The sequence below is a fragment of the Pseudophryne corroboree genome, chromosome 5 (assembly GCF_028390025.1).
Source record: "Pseudophryne corroboree isolate aPseCor3 chromosome 5, aPseCor3.hap2, whole genome shotgun sequence".
Lineage (NCBI taxonomy): Eukaryota > Metazoa > Chordata > Amphibia > Anura > Myobatrachidae > Pseudophryne > Pseudophryne corroboree.
The window spans coordinates 421,422,219-421,444,861 of NC_086448.1; the positions used below are offsets into that span (position 1 = coordinate 421,422,219).

The following is a 22,643-nucleotide window of genomic DNA, read 5'->3' on the forward strand; positions in this document are numbered from 1 at the left end:
GGGGGTGCTATCAGCAGCAGCTTAGATGTCCAGCGGGCGGTAGGGGGTATGCTAACTTCCGCTCAGCATATAGGACCTGGAGCAGTAATTTCTGCTAATTACTCCTTTACTGCACAGATGGGGTGGGAGGGAGAACACTAAACTGTAGAAGGTAGCATTGGGCTGACTGAAGGGGCCCTGGTACATGACTTCCAGGGTGGTATGGGGTGTTTAATATGTAAGGGAGGGGTCGATAGTGGAGTGGGCTTAATATTCATAATTTTCTGGTGAGAGAGCAGCTTGCTTGACTGCAGATATCTCCAGTTCCTGGAAAAAGATTTCTTAGCTTTGAATGGGATAAAAAATTAGAGTGTCTCAGCTGTCAGGAGGTACAGGGGACTTGGGATTCAGAGTTCAGGAGCCAGAGCAATCCACCAACGAATATATAAAACTGCATATTAGGTGTGTGGAGCTTGAGCAGAGACCAGCTGCTTGAAGGCTGATATCTCTGGTTCTGGGCATAGTATAGACAAGCTGCCAGTGTCCACAGAAAGTGGAGAGTCCCAGATTTTGATATATACCCTCATAAAAACTATAAGTCATACAGAGCCCGAGATATCTGGCTGGGAAGAGCAATTAACAGTCTTGGATGGGGACTACTGCTTTGAAGTCGGATATCTCTGGTTCCCTAGGGCCGATTTTCAAAAATCTGCTACCTCTGGAAAGAGGGGACCCTCAGCTATCAGACTAGGGCCCTTATACTCCTGGGGCCCTTGGGCAAGAGCCCATTGAGCCCATACGAAAAGACGGCCCTGAATCTGCGGCCCTCTAGAAGATGAGCACTCTGCAGCCACCACAGCAGAGACACCCTGGTTCTTGGAGACAGGGTTATTAGGCGATGCATCTGAAGATGCGATCCGGACCATTGGTCCAACAGGTCCCACTGAAAGATTCTGGCATGGAACCTGCCGAAAGGAATTGCTTCGTAAGAAGCCACCATCTTTCACAGGACCCGCGTGCAGTGATGCACCGATACCTGTTTTGGTTTCAGGAGGTCTCTGACTAGAGATGACAGCTCCTTGGCTTTCTCCTCCGGGAGAAACACTTTTTTCTGGACTGTATCCAGAATCATACCCAGGAACAGTAGACGTGTCGTCGGAACCAGCTGTGATTTTGGAATATTCAGAATCCAACCGTGCTGGTGTAGCACCTCCTGAGATAGTGCTACTCCCACCAACAACTGCTCCTTGGACCTCGCCTTTATTAGGAGATCGTCCAAGTACGGGATAATTAAAACTCCCTTTCTTCGAAGGAGTATCATCATTTCCGCCATTACCTTGGTAAACACCCTCGGTGCCGTGGAGAGTCCAAACGGCAGCGTCTGGAATTGGTAATGGCAATCCTGTACCACAAATCTGAGGTACTCCTTGTGAGGATAGTAAATGGGGACATGCAGGTAAGCATCCTTGATGTCCAGGGATACCATGTAATCCCCCTCGTCCAGGCTTGCAATAACCGCCCTGAGCGATTCCATCTTGAACTTGAATTTTTTTATGTATGTGTTCTAGGATTTCAAATTTAAAATGGGTCTCACCGAACCGTCCGGTTTCGGTACCACAAACAGTGTGGAATAGTAACCCCGTCCTTGTTGAAGTAGGGGCACCTTGATTATCACCTGCTGGGAATACAGCTTGTGAATTGCCGCTAGCACAGCCTCCCTGTCTGAAGGAGTAATCGGCAAGGCAGATTTTAGGAACCGGTGGGGTGGAGACGCCTCGAATTCCAGTTTGTACCCTTGAGATACTATTTGCAGGATCCAGGGATCCACCTGTGAGCGAGCCCACTGATCGCTGAAATTTTTGAGGCGGCCCCCCACCGTACCTGGCTCCGCCTGTGGAGCCCCACCGTCATGCGGCGGACTTGGAAGAAGCGGGGGAGGACTTTTGCTCCTGGGAACCTGCTGTTTTTTTGCAGCCTTTTTCCCCTACCTCTGCCTCTGGACAGAAAGGACCCGCCTTTTCCACGCCTGTTTTTCTGAGTCCGAAAGGACTGTACCTGATAAAACGGCGCCTTTTTAGGCTGTGAGGGAACATGGGGTAAAAATGCTGACTTCCCAGCAGTTGCTGTGGAAACTAGGTCCGAGAGACCATCCCCAAATAACTCCTCACACTTATAAGGCAAAACTTCCATGTGCCTTTTTGAATCTGCATCCCCTGTCCACTGGCGAGTCCATAAGCCTCTCCTAGCAGAAATGGACAATGCACTTATTTTAGATGCCAGCCGGCAGATCTCCCTCTGTGCATCTCTCATGGAGTCTTTTATATGCTCTATGGTTAGCAGAATAGTGTCCCTGTCTAGGGTGTCAATATTTTCTGACAGGGAATCTGACCACGCAGCGGCAGCACTGCACATCCATGCTGACGCAATAGCTGGTCTAAGTATAATGCCTGAGTGTGTATATACAGACTTCAGGATCGCCTCCTGCTTTCCATCAGCAGGTTCCTTGAGGGCGGCCGTATCCGGAGACGGTAGTGCCACCTTTTTAGACAAACGTGTGAGCGCTTAATCCACCCTAGGGGGTGTCTCCCAACGTGACCTATCCTCTGGCGGGAAAGGGAACGCCATTAGTAGCTTCTTAGAGATTACCAATCTTTTATCAGGGAAAGCCCACGCTTCTTCACACACTTCATTTAATTCTTCTGATGGGGGAAAAACTACGGGTAGTTTTTTCTCCCCAAACATAATACCCTTTTTAGTGGTACCTGGGTTTATATCAGAAATTTGTAACACCTCTTTCATTGCTTCAATCATGCAACGAATGGCCTTAGTGGACATTAGACTAGACTCATCGTCGTCGACACTGGTGTCAGTATCCGTGTCGACATCCGCGTCTGCCATCTGAGGTAGCGGGCGTTTTAGAGCCCCCGATGGCCTTTGAGACGCCTGGACAGGCACGAGCTGAGAAGCCGGCTGTCCCGCATTTGGCATGTCGTCAAATTTTTTGTGTAAGGAGTCGACACGTGCACGCAATTCCTTCCATAAGTCCATCCACTCAGGTGTCTGCCCCGCAGGGGGTGACATCCCTTCTATAGGCATCTGCTCCGCCTCCACATCATTATCCTCATCAAACATGTCGACACAGCCGTACCGACACACCGCACACACACAGGGAAAGCTCTAACAGAGGACAGGACCCACAAAAGCCCTTTGGGGAGACAGAGTGAGAGTATGCCAGCACACACCAGAGCGCTATATAATGCAGGGACTAACTGAATTATGTCCCCTATAGCTGCTGTTATATATACTGCGCCTACATTTAGTGCCCCCCCTCTCTTTTTTACCCTTTTCTGTAGTGTAGACTGCAGGGGAGAGCCAGGGAGCTTCCTTCCAGCGGAGCTGTGAGGGAGAAATGGCGCCAGTGTGCTGAAGGAGATAGCTCCGCCCCTTTTTCGCGGACTTTTCTCCCGCTTTTTTATGGATTCTGGCAGGGGTAATTATCACATATATAGCCTCTGGGGCTATATATTGTGGTATTTTTGCCAGCCAAGGTGTTTTTATTGCTGCTCAGGGCGCCCCCCCCCTAGCGCCCTGCACCCTCAGTGACCGGAGTGTGAAGTGTGTATGAGGAGCAATGGCGCACAGCTGCAGTGCTGTGCGCTACCTTGGTGAAGACTGATGTCTTCTGCCGCCGATTTTCCGGACCTCTTCTTGCTTCTGGCTCTGTAAGGGGGACGGCGGCGCGGCTTCGGGACCGAACACCAAGGCCAGTTCCATGCGGTCGATCCCTCTGGAGCTAATGGTGTCCAGTAGCCTAAGAAGCCCAAGCTAGCTGCAAGCAGGTAGGTTCGCTTCTTCTCCCCTTAGTCCCTCGCTGCAGTGAGCCTGTTGCCAGCAGGTCTCACTGTAAAATAAAAAAACCTAATTATATACTTTCTTTTTAGAAGCTCAGGAGAGCCCCTAGTGTGCATCCAACCTCGGCCGGGCACAAAATCTAAGTGAGGCTTGGAGGAGGGTCATAGTGGGAGGAGCCAGTGCACACCAGGTGACCTAAATGCTTTCTTTAGTTGTGCCCAGTCTCCTGCGGAGCCGCTATTCCCCATGGTCCTTTCGGAGTTCCCAGCATCCACTAGGACGTCAGAGAAATGTGTATTTTTGTAAAACCAGGTTAAAAGAGCTTTAAAAAAAATAGCTTCTTTAAATCTTGTTGCTAAATTGCAGAAAGCTGACAGTGCTGGCTACCCCGGAAGATTTCCGGGCATACCACTGAAGAGGTTAAACACTCCCTAACATCCTGGAAGCCATGTACTGGGGTCCTTTCATTCAGCCCAATGTCCCCTTCTACAGTTTAGTGTACTCCCTCCCGCCCCATATGTGCAGTAAGGAGTAATTAGCAGAAAGTATTGCCCCAGGTCCTACATGCTGAGCGCAATATAGAACACCCCCTAACGCAAAACTGTAGATGATAGCACCCCCCACCCCTACCGCCGGAGGATAGGTAGGGGACCCAGTGCATTGCTTTGCCCAGGAACCTACACTGCTCATAAGACGGCCCTGCCTGTAGGGGTTTTAGGAAGTTGGGATATGCATCAAAGCTTGGAGAGAGATAAAGTACCAACCAATCAGCTCCTAACTGCCAAGTTACAGGCTGAGTTTGAAAAATGACAGGTAGGGGCTGATTGGTTGGTACTTTATCTCAGTTCACTTTATCACTCTCCAAGCGTTGATGCATATGCTCCTATACTATATGTAAAAAAATTATGTCATTTTTTTTTACATCAGTGAGTAACCACCTAAAGGGCCCCATTTATCAACGATGCATAACCGCTTTAGAGGGGTTATGTCTTCCTTTCAGTATTCATCCAAAAACCGCTGTTTGCCCCTGTATCACTGTCACCAGCTATATAGAGAGCGGTATGGTCTGGCAATGGGGACCCAGCGCTGCCTTTCTGGCTTCTGCAAAGCCTTCTGGCATTGCCAAGTCCTCGCTGGGTGAAGGGGTCATGCATGTCGTGCATGCGCGTGACTCAGCAGCCCATCGCTGGCAGCATTATGCTGTCAGCAGGAGAAGACTCTGCTGAGGGGGGAGACTTCGCTGGACCTCGCTGGAGTGGTAAGTAATGCTGAATACCAGCTGCATTTTCATTGTATCACAGTTATACGAAACAAAATATGCCGCTGGTGTTATTCTTTATTGATAAATGGGGTCCTTAGTCTGGGTACAGGCACATTATGGGCCCCATTTAACAACCATCCATATTATCAGCGCCATATTTCCTTAAGCATTGCAGTGATGCCAACGATTATGCATTGGTATTTAGCATTACATGCCCCTCTGGTGAGGTACAGCGATGACCCCTCCTCAGCAGCAACATCCACTGTCAGAGATGGCCAGGCAGCACATGACACTTTCACCCGGCAATGCCTGGAAGGCTTCGCTAGAGCCAAAAAGGCTGTTGCTGGATCACCTTGCCGAAATGGTAACCATGGCCCCCATTTATCAAGCCTTGTAGAGTAATAGGCCCTACACACTAGCGATAATACTGAAAGATATGAATGATCTCATTCATTAATGAACGAGATATCGTTCATATCTTTCAGTGCATAGGCACCAATGATGAACAATGCGCGGCCCCGCGCTCGTTCATCGTTGGTGCCCGGTCGCTTATACATGCATGCCAATATGGACAATCTCGTCCATATTAGCATGCAGGGCTATGGGGCCTGTTGACGGGAGGAGTGAAGAAACTTCACTCCCCCCGTCACTCTCCCCCGGCCACTGGGTCAGCCATCGGGCACCTCGGTGGCACCACGACGAGTGTGTAGGGCCTATAATAAATAGCATGGTGAGTACCAACCAATCAGCTCCTAACTTCCATGTTACAGGCTGTGTTTGAAAAATGACAGTTAGAAGCTGGTTGGCTGGTACTTTATCACCGTGTTATTTATCACTCTCCAAGGCTTGATAAATCTGGGCCCATATTCCTATTGCCATTTATAGGCAGCGTAAGTGGTACAGTGACAAACAGTGGTAAGCTAAGCCTACTACTGATTGTCAAATACTGAAAAGAGGACATAACATTTTTAGCGAGTGCTAAGGGGTTATGTTGCATTGTTAAATGGTGCGCTAAGTGCTGAATCGCCTATCCTCTCACTGCGGCTGGCCTCCACTTGCCATTTCTAGCTACAATGATCTGACCTTCTCCTTCTGCATTTATTGTGACAGTGTTTTGCTATAGTATGTACAGTAATTTACGATTGTGTATTTTATGGGTGGAATTCAAATGTTTGAGAAGTCGGTTGGGTGTCAGTTTTTTCCTGTCTATTAGGGCCCGTACACACTGGCCGATATATCGGACGTTCTCTTGAACGGCCTATATATCGCGGGTCCGTAGGCCAGTGTGTACGGCCGATACGTCTGTGTACTCCGTCATTCACAGACGTATCGCGTCGGCCCCGCAACACAAGCCGATGGCCAACCGACCGTACACATGCGGCGGCCGGCGGTGATTGACAGCTGAACTGGGCGGGCGTGCCAGTTCATGCCGTCAGTCCCCGACGGATTGTGCAGTGTGTATGCTCAACACACTGCCCGATCCGTCCATAGATATATCTGCAGATCAATTGATCTGCAGATATATCTACTAGTGTGTACCCACACTCATACCTCCCAACTGTCCCGATTTTCGCGGGACAGTCCCGTTTTTTGGGGACTGTCCCGCTGTCCCATCCGCGGGCCACAGTGTCCCGCGGTGGTTACTATTATTATATGTAGATTAGCAATAGAACATCCTATGAGTAAAGTGGAACAGCCATTATTATAGCTAGTAACTTTCACGTTCCTTCTAATGGATAACAGAGCAATCCATTCACCCCATCTAGGCTATCGGTGAGGATCCCTGTAGGAATGCACGCTTATGGTTATGCCAACCTCCAGAGACCTGCTGCTAGGGACGTGTAATAGGGGATGCGACTAAGCATCTCACCAACCGTGCTGGCACTGCTGCTTGCTGCCACTGTACACGTGTTATATTTCCCAGCACTGAGTGTGGGCTCACATAGTACATTGCTACATCACACAGAGGGATAAAGGAAAAAACCCCGCCCACAGCGGTTCACACGCAGGCACATGACTTACATTACAGGGGGGCTGCGGGGGTACAGGACGGAGGCTTGGCGGCAGCACGGAGGAGGAGCGGGCGGCAGTGAGCGAGGGGAGTGGCTGCAACACCTTCCGGGCTGACAGGCAGCTACAGCCGGGTCGGGTATAGGAGGAGGAGACGCCGGAGTGCCAACACACCGCCCGCTGCTGCCGGCTCACACACAGCGCTGCCACCATGGCCTATAACCAGTACCAGCAGCGCCCGCCTAACTACGTCGACCAGTCAGTCCTAATTAATGTCTTCCGCAGGTAAGTGGCCACATGTGTCGCACCCACCTAGAGCTGGCAATAGATCTATGTAATGCTTAGCTATAGCAGTCTCAGGAGGCACTCTCGTGCTTCTTTCCCTTTCCCCATGTACTGTGCCTTTAACGAGCCCTCGGCGGTCCCTGTGCCTGTCCCCAGGATGCCACACTGCTGTCTCATTGGTCACAGTCACGTTGCGTCATCAGTGCAGCACTGTAGTAAGTACTGTGCGGGAGGGTATGTGATGCTATGTATTAGGAGGAAATGCAGCATTATGTTTAGGGAGAGGAAGCTGTTACTATTCTATGTATGTAAATCTCATACCCAGAGCCAAACAAACCTACCTGCAACAGAAACTGGTCTTCTTTACTGTAAATAGCTACCGATGAGTCACAGAATGTTTCCAAATCACTAGGTGGTTGTAAGATGTTATGCAACAGAGGAACTGATACTACATTGCATTAAGCAGTGGAGGCATTCACCCCAATGCACGCACTATGCCATGGCTGCTGGCGGTACATGTCCCATCGCTGTCATAGCTACTGCTGTATCCACTTCGCTATTACAAATGAAGCCGCTTTTCTTCTCAAAACTCTCTCCAGTAGTGAATTTCCCGCTAAGCACGTTCCTTGCTGGAAGGTGACGCTCAGATTCTTGTTTTCTTAATTTCAGTCCAAAATTTTCCAATCACAACAAGATATTTTTGTTATACATTACTGTATGCTATCCTGAGTGGAGTGTGGCTGGGTAGGGATGTAGTCAGGATGTCGACGGTGACAATGACATTCATGTTGACATAGATTTATGTTGGCATTGGAAAATTGTCAATATTTGCATTCTGATAGCAGTAAGGGTTACCGTTAACAATAGATAAACATAAAAGACTGTATTGACATAATGATCATGTTGATATTACATCAGTGTACACATGCTGTTGAATGTCAACGGGAGCAATGCTGGCATGATCATGTCCACATTATGATTATTGACATGAATGGAGACACAATATACTGATCCCACCCCTGTAATCTGTCCTGCTTAGTAATTATGTATACAGTACCTAATTAAAAATAAAATTAAATGTCCTAGGTCATGGGGGCCTGAGTCCCATGGGATGTTGATATTCTTGTAGTTGAGCAATTATTTACATCTGGCCATGCGTGAGAAGCTTAGAAAACCCCTACGACGCATGTATTATACAGTGTCCCCACAAAGGTGCTGTTGCCATAGATTTAGACAGTATCAGAAAGGTGGCGATTGGTTGTAACTGGGAGGCCGTTAGTATTGCACACAAATAGGGGATGGTTCATCGCTCAGTCGCTATTTCTAATGTGGAGGTGGTGATGAACAAATCAGACTGTGTGTGTTTGACAATTACTGAAAAGTCCAGTCACAGTGCTGGTCAGTGTACAAGTAACACAATTATATAAAAATTGACAATACACACAATATCATGGATGTTAGTACAATACCAAAGGGTGTGAACATTGGAGGTGCTGAAACTGGACTCTGTAGGGTGCTGGCTGGTGTGCAAGAGAGTTCATGCAAAGTCCAACGTATAATGTCCATGGGTTTGTTTTGTGGTGGGGGATAGCGGAGAAGGACTGACCTAGGGCAGTGTCTCGCTTATCTGTCTGGGTGTACTGTGTGTTGACCGTGGTGCCTAGATCCATAATGGCTGGAGACGTAGTAGACACTTGCCTGCTGGTGGTGGTGTTGGACGCTCCCTTGAGTGTCTGTCTGCTGCTGTTGGTGGCTAGTGTGCAGCGATGGTGATGCGCCTGTGTGCAGATGATGCTGCTGGGATACCTCTGGACTGGGACTGGAAGTGCCGCGGGTCTGTTGCTGTGTAGTGCAGGTGCTCTCTTGGCTGGGATAGGGGATGTGCTGATGCTGGGGGTCTTCCAACATGTTTCTGCCTTGTGGGCTTTCGTCAGGGGATACTATGCACACACATCGACAGTTCAGTGGGCATATTATGGGAGTGTCTAGTGTTCATTCTAGCACCCTGCACCTGTCACAACTTTGAAGTTCCTCTTTCCTGTCTGGGGTGTTACTTTTTGCTCTGGTGCTTCTAGCACTCTCTGGTCTATATCTCGTCTCTGAGATACAGTACAATATTCAATGGTGTGACCGATAGGGGCATTCTTAAACCCCACTTTCTCTTACGTCCTAGAGGATGCTGGGAACTCCGTAAGGACAATGGGGAATAGACGGGCTCCGCAGGAGACATGGGCACTAAAAAGAACTTTAGATATGGGTGTGCACTGGCTCCTCCCTCTATGACCCTCCTCCAGACCTCAGTTTGATACTGTGCCCAGAGGAGACTGGGTGCATTACAGGGAGCTCTCCTGAGTTTCCTGAAAGAAAGACATTTTGTTAGGTTTTTTATTTTCAGGGAGCCTGCTGGCAACAGGCTCCCTGCATCGAGGGACTGAGGGAAGAGAAGCAGACCTACTTAACTGCTAGGCTCTGCTTCTTAGGCTACTGGACACCATTAGCTCCAGGGGGAGTCGGAACGCAGGTCTCTCCTAGCTGTTCGTCCCGAAGCCGCGCCGCCGTCCTCCTCCTCACAGAGCCGGAAGATAGAAGCCGGGTGAGTATGAGAAGAAAGAAGACTTCAGAGGCGGCAGAAGACTTCGGATCTTCACTGAGGTAACGCGCAGCGGTAACGCTGCGCGTCATTGCTCCCGCACAACACACACACGGCAGGCACTGTAAGGGTGCAGAGCGCAGGGGGGGCGCCCTGGGCAGCAATTAAACCTCTGGTCTGGCAAAATCAGGACATATATGGGCTCTACACTATATATAAGAGATCCCCCGCCAGTTTTTAAAAGAAATCAAGCTGGACCGAAGCCTGCCGCTGAGGGGGCGGAGCTTGATCCTCAGCACTCACCAGCGCCATTTTCTCCACAGCACACCGCTGAGAAGCTGGCTCCCCGGAACACGGTGACAGAGGGTTTGAAAGACGGGGGTGGCACATAATTTGGCGCAGTGTTGTGTGAGTGTGTGGTGTGTCGGTACGCGTGTGTCGGCATGTCTGAAGCGGAAGTCTCTTCTAGGGAGGAGGTGGAGCAAATGAGTGTGGTGTCTGTCGGCAACGCCGACACCTGACTGGTTGGATATGTGGAATGTTTTAAATGCAAATGTGAATTTATTGCACAAAAGGTTGGACAAAGCTGAGTCCAGGGAGTGTCCAGGGAGTCAAACCCTGCCTTTCACTATGTCGCAGGGACCTTCTGGGTCTCAAAAGCACCCACTATCCCAAATAGTAGACACTGATACCGACACGGATTCTGACTCCAGTGTCGACTACGATGATGCAAAGTTACAGCCAAAATTGGCTAAAAGTATTCATTATATGATTATTGCTATAAAAGAGGTGTTGCTTATCACGGATGAACCCTCTGTACCTGACACGAGGGTGCGCATGTATAAGGAAAAAAAACCTGAGATAACCTTTCCCACATCTCATGAACTGAACAAATTATTTGAAAAGGCTTGGGAATCTCTAGACAAAAAAACTGCAGATTCCCAAAAGGATTCTTATGGCATATCCTTTCCCGACTAAGGACAGGATACGGTGGGAATCCACCCCGAGGGTGGATAAAACATTGACCCGCTTATCCAAAAAGGTAGCGCTGCCATCTTAAGATACGGCAACCCTCAAGGATCCTGCTGATCGCAGGCAGGAGACTACCTTGAAGTCTATTTACACACATACTGGTACCTTACTCAGACCGGCGATAGCGTCGGCTTGGGTTTGTAGCGTGATAGCAGCGTGGACAGATACCTTATCTGCTGATATACATATGCTGGATAAGGAAAACATTTTATTGACCCTGGGTCATATTAAAGATGCTGTCCTATATATGAGGGATGCTCAGAGACATTGGCCTACTGGGTTCCAGAGCCAACGCTATGGCCATTTCGGCTAGACGAGTCCTATGGACCCGACAATGGACGGGTGATGCCGACTCGAAGAGGCATATGGAGGTTTTACCTTACAAGGGTGAGGAATTGTTTGGGGAAGGTCTCACGGACCTTGTTTCCACGGCTACGGCAGGTAAATCAACTTTTTTGCCTAAGTTTCCTCACAGCCTAAGAAAGCACCACATTATCAGATGCAGTCCTTTCGGTCGCATAAACCCAAGAGAGTGCGAGGATCTTCCTTTCTTGCCAGGGGTAAGGGAAAAAAGCTGCCAACCACAGCTAGTTCCCAGGAGCAGAAGTCCTCCCCGGCCTCTACAAAATCCACTGCATGACGCTGGGGCTCCGCTGAGGGAGTCCAGCCACATTTGGGTTCACTCACAGGTGGATCCCTGGGCAATAGAAATTGTTTCCCAGGGTTACAAGCTGGAATTCGAAGAGGTGCCTCCTCGCCGGTTTTTCAAATCGGCCCTACCGGCTTATCCCCCATGTGATTCAAAAATTGTGTCTTCAACAAGTGGTGGTCAAAGTCCCCCTGCTGCAGCAGGGGATGGGGTATTACTCAACCCTGTTTGTAGTCCCGAAACCGGGCGGTTCGGTCAGGCCCATTTTGAATTTAAAATCCTTAAACCTATACTTGAAAAGGTTCAAGTTCAAGATGGAGTCGCTCAGAGCGGTCATCGCCAGCCTGGAAGGGGGGGATTATATGGTGTCCCTGGACATAAAGGATGCATACCTTTCATGTCCCCATATATCTGCCTCATCAGGCGTTCCTGAGGTTTGCTGTACAGGATTGTCATTACCAATTTCAGACGTTGCAGTTTGGGCTTTCCACGGCCCGAGGATTTTCACCAAGGTAATGGTGGAAATGATGGTGCTCCTGCGCCAGCAGGGTGTCACAATTATCCCGTACTTGGACGATCTCCTGATAAAAGCGAGACCGAGAGAACCGTTACTGAACAGCGTATCACTCTCCCTGAGGGTGTTGCAACAGCACGGCTGGATTCTCAATTTCCCGAAGTCACAGTTGGTACCAACGACTCGTTTGCCTTTCATAGGTATGATTATGGATACGGACCAGAAAAGGGTTTATCTTCCGACGGAAAAGGCCCAAGAACTCATGTCTTTGGTCAAGGACCTATTGAAGCCAAAGAGGGTGTCGGTGCATCACTGCACTCGAGTTCTGGGAAAGATGGTGGCGACTTACGAGGCCATCCCATTCGGCAGGTTCCATGCGAGAACTTTTCAATGGGACCTTCTGGACAAGTGGTCCGGGTCTCCTCTACAGATTCATCAGATGATCACCCTGTCCCCCAGGGCCAGGGTATCTCTCCTGTGGTGGCTGCAGAGTGCTCACCTTCTGGAGGGTCGCAGGTTCGGCATTCAGGACTGGGTTCTGGTAACCACGGACGCGAGCCTCCGAGGTTGGGGAGCAGTCGCAAAGGGAAGAAACTTCCAGGGTCTGTGGTCAAGCCAGGAGGCTTGTCTTCACATCAACATACTGGAGTTGAGGGCCATATACAATGCCCTTCGACAAGCTGAAGATTTGCTTCGCGACCTACCAGTTCTGATCCAGTCAGACAACATCACTGCAGTGGCGCATGTAAACCGCCAAGGCAGAACAAAGAGCAGAGTGGCAATGGCAGAAGCCGCCAGGATTCTTCGCTGGGCGGAAAATCATGTAAGCGCCATGACAGCAGTCTTCATTCCGGGAGTGGACAACTGGGAAGCAGACTTCCTCAGCAGACACGATCTACATCCAGGAGAGTGGGGACTTCATCAGGAAGTCTTCACAGAGATTGCAAGTCGGTGGGGATTGCCTCAGATAGACATGATGGCGTCACGCCAACAAGAAACTACCGAAGTATTGCGCCAGGTCGAGGGACCCTCAGGCAGTGGCGGTGGACACTCTGGTGACACCATGGGTGTTTCAGTCGGTCTATGTGTTTCCTCCCTTCCGCTCATCTCAAAGATATTGAGAATCATAAGACGAAAAGGAGTACAGACTATTCTCATTGTTCCAGATTGGCCGCGAAGGGCCTGGTATCCGGATCTGCAGGAGATGCTCACAGAAGATCCGTGGCCTCTTCCTCTCAGAGAGGACCTGTTACAACAGGGGCCCTGTCTGTTCCAAGACTTACCGCGGCTGCGTTTGACGGCATGGCGGTTGAACGCCGGATCCTAGTGGAAAAGGGCATTCCGGATGAGGTCATTCCTACTCTGATAAAGGCTAGGAAAGACGCAACAGCGAAACATTATCACCGTATAGGGCGAAAGTATATATCGTGGTGCGAGTCCAGGAATGCTCCTCCGGAAGAATTCCATTTGGGCAGTTTCCTTCACTTCCTACAGACGGGAGTGAATTTGGGCCTAAAATTAGGTTCCATTAAGGTTCAGATTTCGGTCATATCCATTTTCTTTCAGAAGGAATTGGCTTCTCTCCCAGAAGTCCAGACTTTTGTGAAGGGAGTGCTGCATATCCAGCCTCCTTTTGTGCCCCCAGTGGCACCCTGGGACCTTAACGTGGTGTTGCGGTTCCTTAAGTCTCACTGGTTTGAACCACTTAAAACGGTGGAATTAAAATATCTCACTTGGAAAGTGGTCATGTTGTTGGCCTTGGCATCGGCAAGCCAGGGTCGGCGTTGGCGGCTTTATCTCACAAGAGCCCCTATCTGATATTCCATGTGGATAGAGCAGAATTGCGGACTCGTCCTCAATTTTTGCCCAAGGTGGTTTCTTCTTTTCATATGAACCAACCTATTGTGGTGCCTGTGGCTATGCGGGACGTGGAGGATTCAGAGTCCCTGGATGTGGTCAGGGCATTGAAAATGTATGTGGCCAGAACGGCTCGGGTTAGGGAAACGGAGGCACTGTTTGTCCTGTATGCAGCCGACCAGGTTGGCGCTCCTGCTTCGAAGCAGACTATTGCTCGCTGGATCTGTAACACAATTCAGCAGGCTCATTCTACGGTTGGATTGCCATTACCGAATTCTGTAAAGGCCCATTACACTAGTAAGGTGGGCTCTTCTTGGGCGGCTGCCCGAGGTGTCTCGGCACTACAGCTGTGCCGAGCTGCTACTTGGTCGGGTTCAAACACCTTTGCGAAGTTCTACAAGTTTGATACCCTGGCTGATGAGGACCTCCTGTTTGTTCAATCGGTGCTGCAGAGTCATCCGCACTCTCCCGCCCGTTTGGGAGCTTTGGTATAATCCCCATGGTCCTTTTTGGAGTTCCCAGCATCCTCTAGGACGTAAGAGAAAATAAGATTTTAAACCTACCGGTAAATCTTTTTCTCCTAGTCCGTAGAGGATGCTGGGCGCCCGTCCCAGTGCGGACTACCTCTGCAAGACTTGTATATAGTTTTTGCTTACTTAAGGGTTTTGTTACAGTTTTGATCAGTCTCGGGCTGATACTGGTTTGTTCCATGCTGTTAACTGGTTCGTATATTCCATGTTGTACGGTGTGGCTGGTATGAATCTTACCCTTAGATTAACAAAAATCCTTTCCTCGTACTGTCCGTCTCCTCTGGGCACAGTTTCTCTAACTGAGGTCTGGAGGAGGGCCATAGAGGGAAGAGCCAGTGCACACCCATATCTAAAGTTATTTTTAGTGCCCATGTCTCCTGTGAGCCCGTCTATTCCCCATGGTGCTTACGGAGTTCCTAGCATCCTCTACGGACTAGGAGAAAAAGATTTACCGGTAGGTTTAAAATCTTATTTCTCTGACGTCCTAAGTGGATGCTGGGACTCCGTAAGGACCATGGGGGATTAGCGGCTCCGCAGGAGACTGGGCACAACTATAAAGAAAGCTTTAGGTCTAACTGGTGTGCACTGGCTCCTCCCACTATGACCCTCCTCCAGACTTCAGTTAGAATCCTGTGCCCGGCTGAGCTGGATGCACACTAGGGGCTCTCCTGAGCTCCTAGAAAGTATATTTAGGTTTTTTATTTTACAGTGAGATCTGCTGGCAACAGACTCACTGCAGCGAGGGACTAAGGGGAGAAGAAGCGAACCTACCTAACAGGTGGTAGTTTGGGCTTCTTAGGCTACTGGACACCATTAGCTCCAGAGGGATCGACCGCAGGACCCGACCTTGGTGTTCATTCCCGGAGCCGCGCCGCCGTCCCCCTTACAGAGCCAGAAGTATGAAGAGGTCCAGAAAATCGGCGGCAGAAGACTTCGGTCTTCACCAAGGTAGCGCACAGCACTGCAGCTGTGCGCCATTGCTCCTCATGTACACCTCACACTCCGGTCACTGATGGGTGCAGGGCGCTGGGGGGGGCGCCCTGAGGGCAATATATGACACCTTGGCTGGCAAATCTACATCATATATAGTCCTAGAGGCTATATAGATGTAATAAATACCCCTGCCAGTATTTCAGAAAATGCGGGAGAAGTCAGCCGGAAAAGGGGCGGGGCCATCTCCCTCAGCACACTGGCGCCATTTTTCCCTCACGGCTCCGCTGGAAGGAAGCTCCCTGGCTCTCCCCTGCAGTCTGAACACTACAGAAGGGTAAAAAAGAGAGGGGGGGCACTAAATTTAGGCGCAGGATAGATATATATATATATTGATATATAAAAAAGCAGCTATAAGGGACAGCACTCATTTATAGTGGGATCCCTGTGTTATATAGCGCTCTGGTGTGTGCTGGCATACTCTCTCTCTCTGTCTCCCCAAAGGGCTTTTTGGGGTCCTGTCCTCTGTCAGAGCATTCCCTGTGTGTTTGCGGTGTGTCGGTACGGCTGTGTCGACATGTTTGATGAGGATGCATATGTGGAGGCGGAGCAGATGCCTGTAAATGTGATGTCACCCCCTGCGGGGTCGACACCTGAGTGGATGGTGCTGTGGAAGGAATTACGCGACAGTGTCGACTCCTTGCATAAAAGGTTTGACGACATACCTAACGTGGGACAGCCGGCTTCTCAGCCTGTGCCTGCCCAGGCGTCTCAAAAGCCATCAGGGGCTCTAAAACGCCCGCTACCTCAGATGGCAGACACAGATGTCGACACGGATACTGACTCCAGTGTCGACGACGACGAGACTAATGTAACTTCCAGTAGGGCCACACGTTACATGATTGAGGCAATGAAAAATGTGTTGCACATTTCTGATGTTACCCCCGGTACCACAAAAAAGGGTATTATGTTTGGAGAGAAAAAACTACCAGTAGCTTTTCCTCCATCTGAGGAGTTAAATGAAGTGTGTGAAGAAGCGTGGGCTTCCCCTGATAAAAAGATGGTAATTTCTAAGAGGTTACTAATGGCGTACCCTTTCCCGCCAGAGGACAGGTCACGCTGGGAAACATCCCCTAGGGTGGATAAAGCGCTCACACGCTTGTCAAAGAAGGTGGCACTACCGTCTCCGGATACGGCCGCCCTGAAGGAATCTGCTGATAGAAAGCAGGAGGCTATCCTGAAATCTATATATACACACACAGGTGTTATACTGAGACCGGCTATTGCTTCAGCCTGGATGTGCAGTGCTGCTGCTGCGTGGTCAGATTCCCTGTCAGAAAATATAGATACCCTAGACAGGGACACTATATTGCTAACCGTAGAGCATGTAAAAGACGCACTTTTATACATGAGGGATGCACAGAGAGATATTTGCCGGCTGGCATCCAAAATTAGTGCAATGTCCATTTCTGCCAGGAGAGGGTTATGGACTCGGCAGTGGACAGGAGATGCAGATTCCAAAAGACACATGGAAGTTCTGCCTTATAAGGGTGAGGAGTTGTTCGGGGATGGTCTCTCGGACCTCGTTTCCACTGCAACAGCTGGGAAGTGTACATTTTTACCCCATGTTCCCTCACAGCCAAAGAAAGCACCGTATTATCAGGTACAGTCCTTTCGGCCCAATAGGGGCAAGCGGGTTAAAGGCGCGTCCTTTCTGCCCAGAGGCAGAGGTAGGGGAAAGAAGCTGCAGCATACAGCCAGTTCCCAGGAGCAAAAGTCCTCCCCCGCTTCCTCTAAGTCCACAGCATGACGCTGGGGCTCCACAGGCAGAGCCAGGTACGGTGGGGGCCCGTCTCAAATTTTTCAGCGATCAGTGGGCTCGCTCACGGGTGGATCCCTGGATCTTTCAGATAGTATCTCAGGGGTACAAGCTGGAATTCGAGATGTCTCCTCCCCGCCGTTTCCTCAAATCTGCCTTGCCAACCGCTCCCTCAGGCAGGGAGGCAGTGTTACAGGCAATTCACAAGCTGTATTCACAACAGGTGATAGTAAAGTTACCCCTACTTCAACAAGGAAGGGGTTACTATTCCACAATGTTTGTGGTACCGAAACCGGACGGTTCGGTGAGACCCATTTTAAATTTGAAATCCTTGAACACATATATAAAAAAATTCAAGTTCAAGATGGAATCGCTCAGGGCGGTTATTGCAAGCCTGGACGAGGGGGATTACATGGTATCACTGGACATCAAGGATGCTTACCTGCATGTCCCCATTTACCATCCTCACCAGGAGTACCTCAGATTTGTGGTACAGGATTGTCATTACCAATTCCAGACGTTGCCGTTCGGTCTATCCACGGCTCCGAGGGTCTTTACCAAGGTAATGGCCGAAATTATGATACTCCTTCGAAAGAAGGGAGTTTTAATTATCCCGTACTTGGACGATCTCCTGATAAAGGCGAGGTCCAGAGAGCAGTTGTTGGTCGGGGTAGCACTATCTCGGGAAGTGCTACAACAGCACGGCTGGATTCTAAACATCCCAAAGTCACAGCTGGTCCCTACGACACGTCTACTGTTCCTGGGGATGGTTCTGGACACAGAACAGAAAAAAGTGTTTCTCCCGGAGGAGAAGGCCAGGGAGCTGTCATCTCTAGTCAGAGGCCTCCTAAAACTAAAACAGGTGTCGGTGCATCACTGCACGCGGATCCTTGGAAAAATGGTAGCTTCTTACGAAGCAATTCCATTCGGCAGGTTTCATGCAAGAACTTTTCAGTGGGACCTGTTGGACAAGTGGTCCGGATCGCATCTTCAGATGCATCGTCTGATAACCCTGTCTCCAAGGACAAGGGTGTCTCTACTGTGGTGGCTGCAGAGTGCTCATCTTCAAGAGGGCCGCAGATTCGGCATACAGGACTGGGTCCTGGTGACCACGGATGCCAGCCTTCGAGGCTGGGGGGGCAGTCACACAGGGAAGAAACTTCCAAGGACTATGGTCAAGTCAGGAGACTTCCCTTCACATAAATATTCCGGAACTAAGGGCCATATACAATGCCCTAAGTCAGGCAAAACCCCTGCTTCAAAACCAGCCGGTACTGATCCAGTCAGACAACATCACGGCGGTCGCCCATGTAAACCGACAGGGCGGCACGAGAAGCAGGACGGCGATGGCAGAAGCCACAAGGATTCTCCGATGGGCGGAAAATCACGTGTTAGCACTGTCAGCAGTGTTCATTCCGGGAGTGGACAACTGGGAAGCAGACTTCCTCAGCAGGCACGACCTCCACCCGGGAGAGTGGGGACTTCATCCAGAAGTCTTCCAAATGATTGTAAACCGTTGGGAAAGGCCACAGGTGGACATGATGGCGTCCCGCCTAAACAAAAAGCTAGAAAGATATTGCGCCAGGTCCAGAGACCCTCAGGTGATAGCTGTGGACGCTCTAGTGACACCGTGGGTGTACCGGTCGGTTTATGTGTTCCCCCCTCTTCCTCTCATACCAAAGGTACTGAGGATAATAAGGAGAAGAGGAGTAAGCACTATACTCATTGTTCCGGATTGGCCAAGAAGAGCTTGGTACCCGGAACTTCAAGAAATGATATCAGAGGACCCATGGCCTCTACCGCTCAGACAGGACCTGCTGCAGCAGGGGCCCTGTCTGTTCCAAGACTTACCGCGGCTGCGTTTGACGGCATGGCGGTTGAACGCCGGATCCTGAAGGAAAAAGGCATTCCGGAGGAAGTCATTCCTACGCTGATTAAAGCTAGGAAAGAAGTGACCGCGAACCATTATCACCGCATTTGGCGAAAATATGTTGCGTGGTGTGAGGCCAGGAAGGCCCCAACGGAAGAATTTCAGCTGGGCCGTTTCCTGTACTTCCTACAGTCAGGGGTGACTATGGGCCTAAAATTGGGTTCCATTAAGGTCCAGATTTCGGCTCTGTCGATTTTCTTCCAGAGAAAACTGGCTTCACTGCCTGAAGTTCAGACTTTTGTTAAGGGAGTGCAGCATATTCAGCCCCCTTTTGTGCCTCCAGTGGCACCTTGGGATCTCAACGTGGTGTTGGAGTTCCTAAAGTCACATTGGTTTGAGCCACTTAAAACCATGGAATTGAAATATCTCACGTGGAAAGTGGTCATGTTGCTGGCCTTGGCTTCGGCCAGGCGTGTATCAGAATTGTCAGGTTTGTCATATAAAAGCCCTTATCTGATTTTCCATATGGATAGGGCAGAATTGAGGACTCGTCCCCAGTTTCTCCCTAAAGTGGTGTCAGCGTTTCATCTGAACCAACCTATTGTGGTGCCTGCGGCTACAAAAGACTTGGAGGCTTCCAAGTTGTTAGACGTGGTCAGGGCCCTGAAAATATGTTTCCAGGACAGCTGGTGTCAGAAAGACTGACTCGCTATTTATCCTGTATGCGCCCAACAAGTTGGGTGCACCTGCTTCAAAGCAGACTATTGCTCGCTGGATCTGTAGTACGATTCAGCTTGCACATTCTGCGGCTGGACTGCCGCATCCTAAATCAGTGAAAGCCCATTCCACGAGGAAGGTGGGCTCTTCTTGGGCGGCTGCCCGAGGGGTCTCGGCTCTTCAGCTTTGCCGAGCAGCTACTTGGTCGGGGTCAAACACGTTTGCTAAATTCTACAAGTTTGACACCCTGGCTAAGGAGAACCTAGAGTTTGCCCATTCGGTACTGCAGAGTCATCCGCACTCTCCCGCCCGTTTGGGAGCTTTGGTATAATCCCCATGGTCCTTACGGAGTCCCAGCATCCACTTAGGACGTCAGAGAAAACAAGAATTTACTCACCGTTAATTCTATTTCTCGTAGTCCGTAGTGGATGCTGGGCGCCCATCCCAAGTGCGGATTGTCTGCAATACTTGTATATAGTTATTGCTTAACTAAAGGGCTATTGTTGAGCCATCTGTTGAGAGGCTCAGTTGTTATCATACTGTTAACTGGGTATTGTATCACGAGTTATACGGTGTGATTGGTGTGGCTGGTATGAGTCTTACCTGGGATTCAAAATCCTTCCCTATTGTCAGCTCTTCCGGGCACAGTATCCTAACTGAAGTCTGGAGGAGGGTCATAGTGGGAGGAGCCAGTGCACACCAGTTAGACCTAAAGCTTTCTTTATAGTTGTGCCCAGTCTCCTGTGGAGCCGCTATTCCCCCATGGTCCTTACGGAGTCCCAGCATCCACTACGGACTACGAGAAATAGAATTACCGGTGAGTAAATTCTTATTTATCTGTATTACAGCATGCACGTGTATTAAAAGTGGTAGTCTCAGTCTTTGTACATTCGACCGCACGGATGTACACAAGGGAAGACGTTTTCATTGCATAAACTTGCAGCAAGGCGACTCTAATACATGCTGCTGCATTTGCCCGTCTTGTTTTATTATTATATTAATCTGCCAGTTGCCAATTGAGTTTATGACCAAACAAGGAAAATAATACAATGTGGCAGTGATGGCAAACAGCAGTGCCTAGGAACCCCTGGCCACTAAATCTGCCCCTGCTCATCTCCACACCCCATCACTTTTATGGGTGTGGATCATCAAATCGACAGTGTCTAGGTTGACCACTATAGGTCAACAGTCACCAGGTAGACAGGGTTGGAAGGTCGACAGGTCAAAAGGTCGACATGAGTCTTTTGGTGTTGTTTTCTGCGTACAGTGACTGGGAAGCCGAATTAGTGCACCGTGTCCCCTCGCATGGCTCACTTCACTCGCCATGCTTCGGGCAAGGTGCCTTGCTCTGCTACTGCTTCGCTCAGCACAGATTACCGTTCCAATCGTAGTCCACGTGGATCACTAAGTATGAAAAAGTTCAAAAAAAGGAAAAAAATTTAAAAACTCATGTAGACCTAGCACATGTCGACCTAGAAACCCTGTCGACCTAAACATTGTCGACCTAGACAGTGTCGATCTTTAGACCGGATCCCCACTTTTATCCATTCACCTTTTTTACACAGATCTTTCCTTTATCACACAGTTGTCTCCCAGCGCGCTGTGAAAAAGGGGCGTGGCCATTTTACATAATAAAAGTGGGCAGTTCAGCCCGCAGACGATAAAACATGGGGCGTGGCCGGCCGGCGGCTTCACTGTTGGGGGCGTGCCCGCTTCCCCCAAGCGCTCTCTCACAGCGTGAATGGATGCCGCGCGCATGCGTACGGCATCTTTACACGCTGGGAGGGCAGGAAGTGGGCGGCTGTTCTAGCAGGGCGCCGCAGAAAGGGCAGGGCGGGTTTTGCCCTTAAAAATCGGGCAGGGCGCGGCGCCCTGCTAAAATAGCCTATTGTGAACACTATAGCATATGCTGACGACCATGTGAAATTGTGAGCATTCACTGTAGTCAAGAATCCATGGTGAATTCCAAGGACATAAGCAACTTAATGTAATGATAAATAGGTCAGGAGAAAAGGCTTAATCAGTTACTCAAATACACTGTCTGTACTCTGTGTGAATTATCTTTCAAGTATCTATAAGTTTTTACAAACAACACCCAAGAGAAAAATTACCCCACATGAATACAAAACGGAAAAAAAAAACACATGACCTTTGTGGTAGGACAGGAATACATGATATTCATTAAGCAAAATCCCAAACATTGCTAAGTAAAGCACACTGAAACAAGACAGTACAGGAAAACTAATACCGAAATATATATATATTTTTTTTACTTGAAACCCGAGGTGCGTGGCTTCATCACCCAGTGTCTGTGCAAAACGTGCTGGGGCATAGGATCTTGGACCCTCTCCAAAAGGAGGAGGGCCCCGTTACTACCCAACCCCCCAGAACCAAAAGGCCTATCGAGGGGAAAAAGGATCTGCAGGTCCCCCTTTGCCATAGCGTATAAAAAATTGCCCCTGCCAGGGCAAAGGAAAAAGGTGCAGCAGAAGTTGGGAAGTGAAAGTGCAAAGGTGGACCGTCATCACCAGTGTATATTCAGGCACCTCTGGCTTTTCCTGCTTCAGGCTGCTCCTGACCTCCAGCCAGACCAAGCTTCATACCCACTCTGTGCCAGGGTCAACCCCCTGTACGAGAGTAAATACTAAACCAGGCCGTTCCCGTTCCACGCAAGGGTTCCTATTTCAACCCCTTCTTAGGACGACGGGTACTAAACCCAGTTTTTCTCCACTCTCAACCTGAGGCATT

General features: G+C 49.6%; 2 protein-coding genes across 7 annotated transcripts in view; one reads left to right on the forward strand and one right to left on the reverse strand.

Moving 5' to 3' along the window:
• PIGM (phosphatidylinositol glycan anchor biosynthesis class M) overlaps window positions 1–7,576 on the reverse strand; it is a 78,873-nt gene extending 71,297 nt beyond the window's left edge. For 2 of the 5 annotated variants that reach the window (XM_063922796.1, XM_063922799.1), the window contains exon 1: window positions 7,115–7,315. In XM_063922796.1, coding sequence (XP_063778866.1) covers window positions 7,115–7,315 — 201 coding nt within the window. Of the gene's footprint in view, window positions 1–7,114; window positions 7,316–7,414 lie in introns of those variants that run through there. The other 3 variants (XM_063922797.1, XM_063922800.1, XM_063922798.1) reach the window with 2 other exon arrangements.
• PDCD6 (programmed cell death 6) overlaps window positions 7,303–22,643 on the forward strand; it is a 175,712-nt gene continuing 160,371 nt past the window's right edge. For both annotated transcript variants that reach the window (XM_063922803.1, XM_063922804.1), the window contains exon 1: window positions 7,303–7,387. In XM_063922803.1, the coding sequence (XP_063778873.1) occupies window positions 7,314–7,387 (74 nt within the window). In that variant the 5' untranslated portion in view covers window positions 7,303–7,313. The remainder of the gene's footprint in view (window positions 7,388–22,643) is intronic.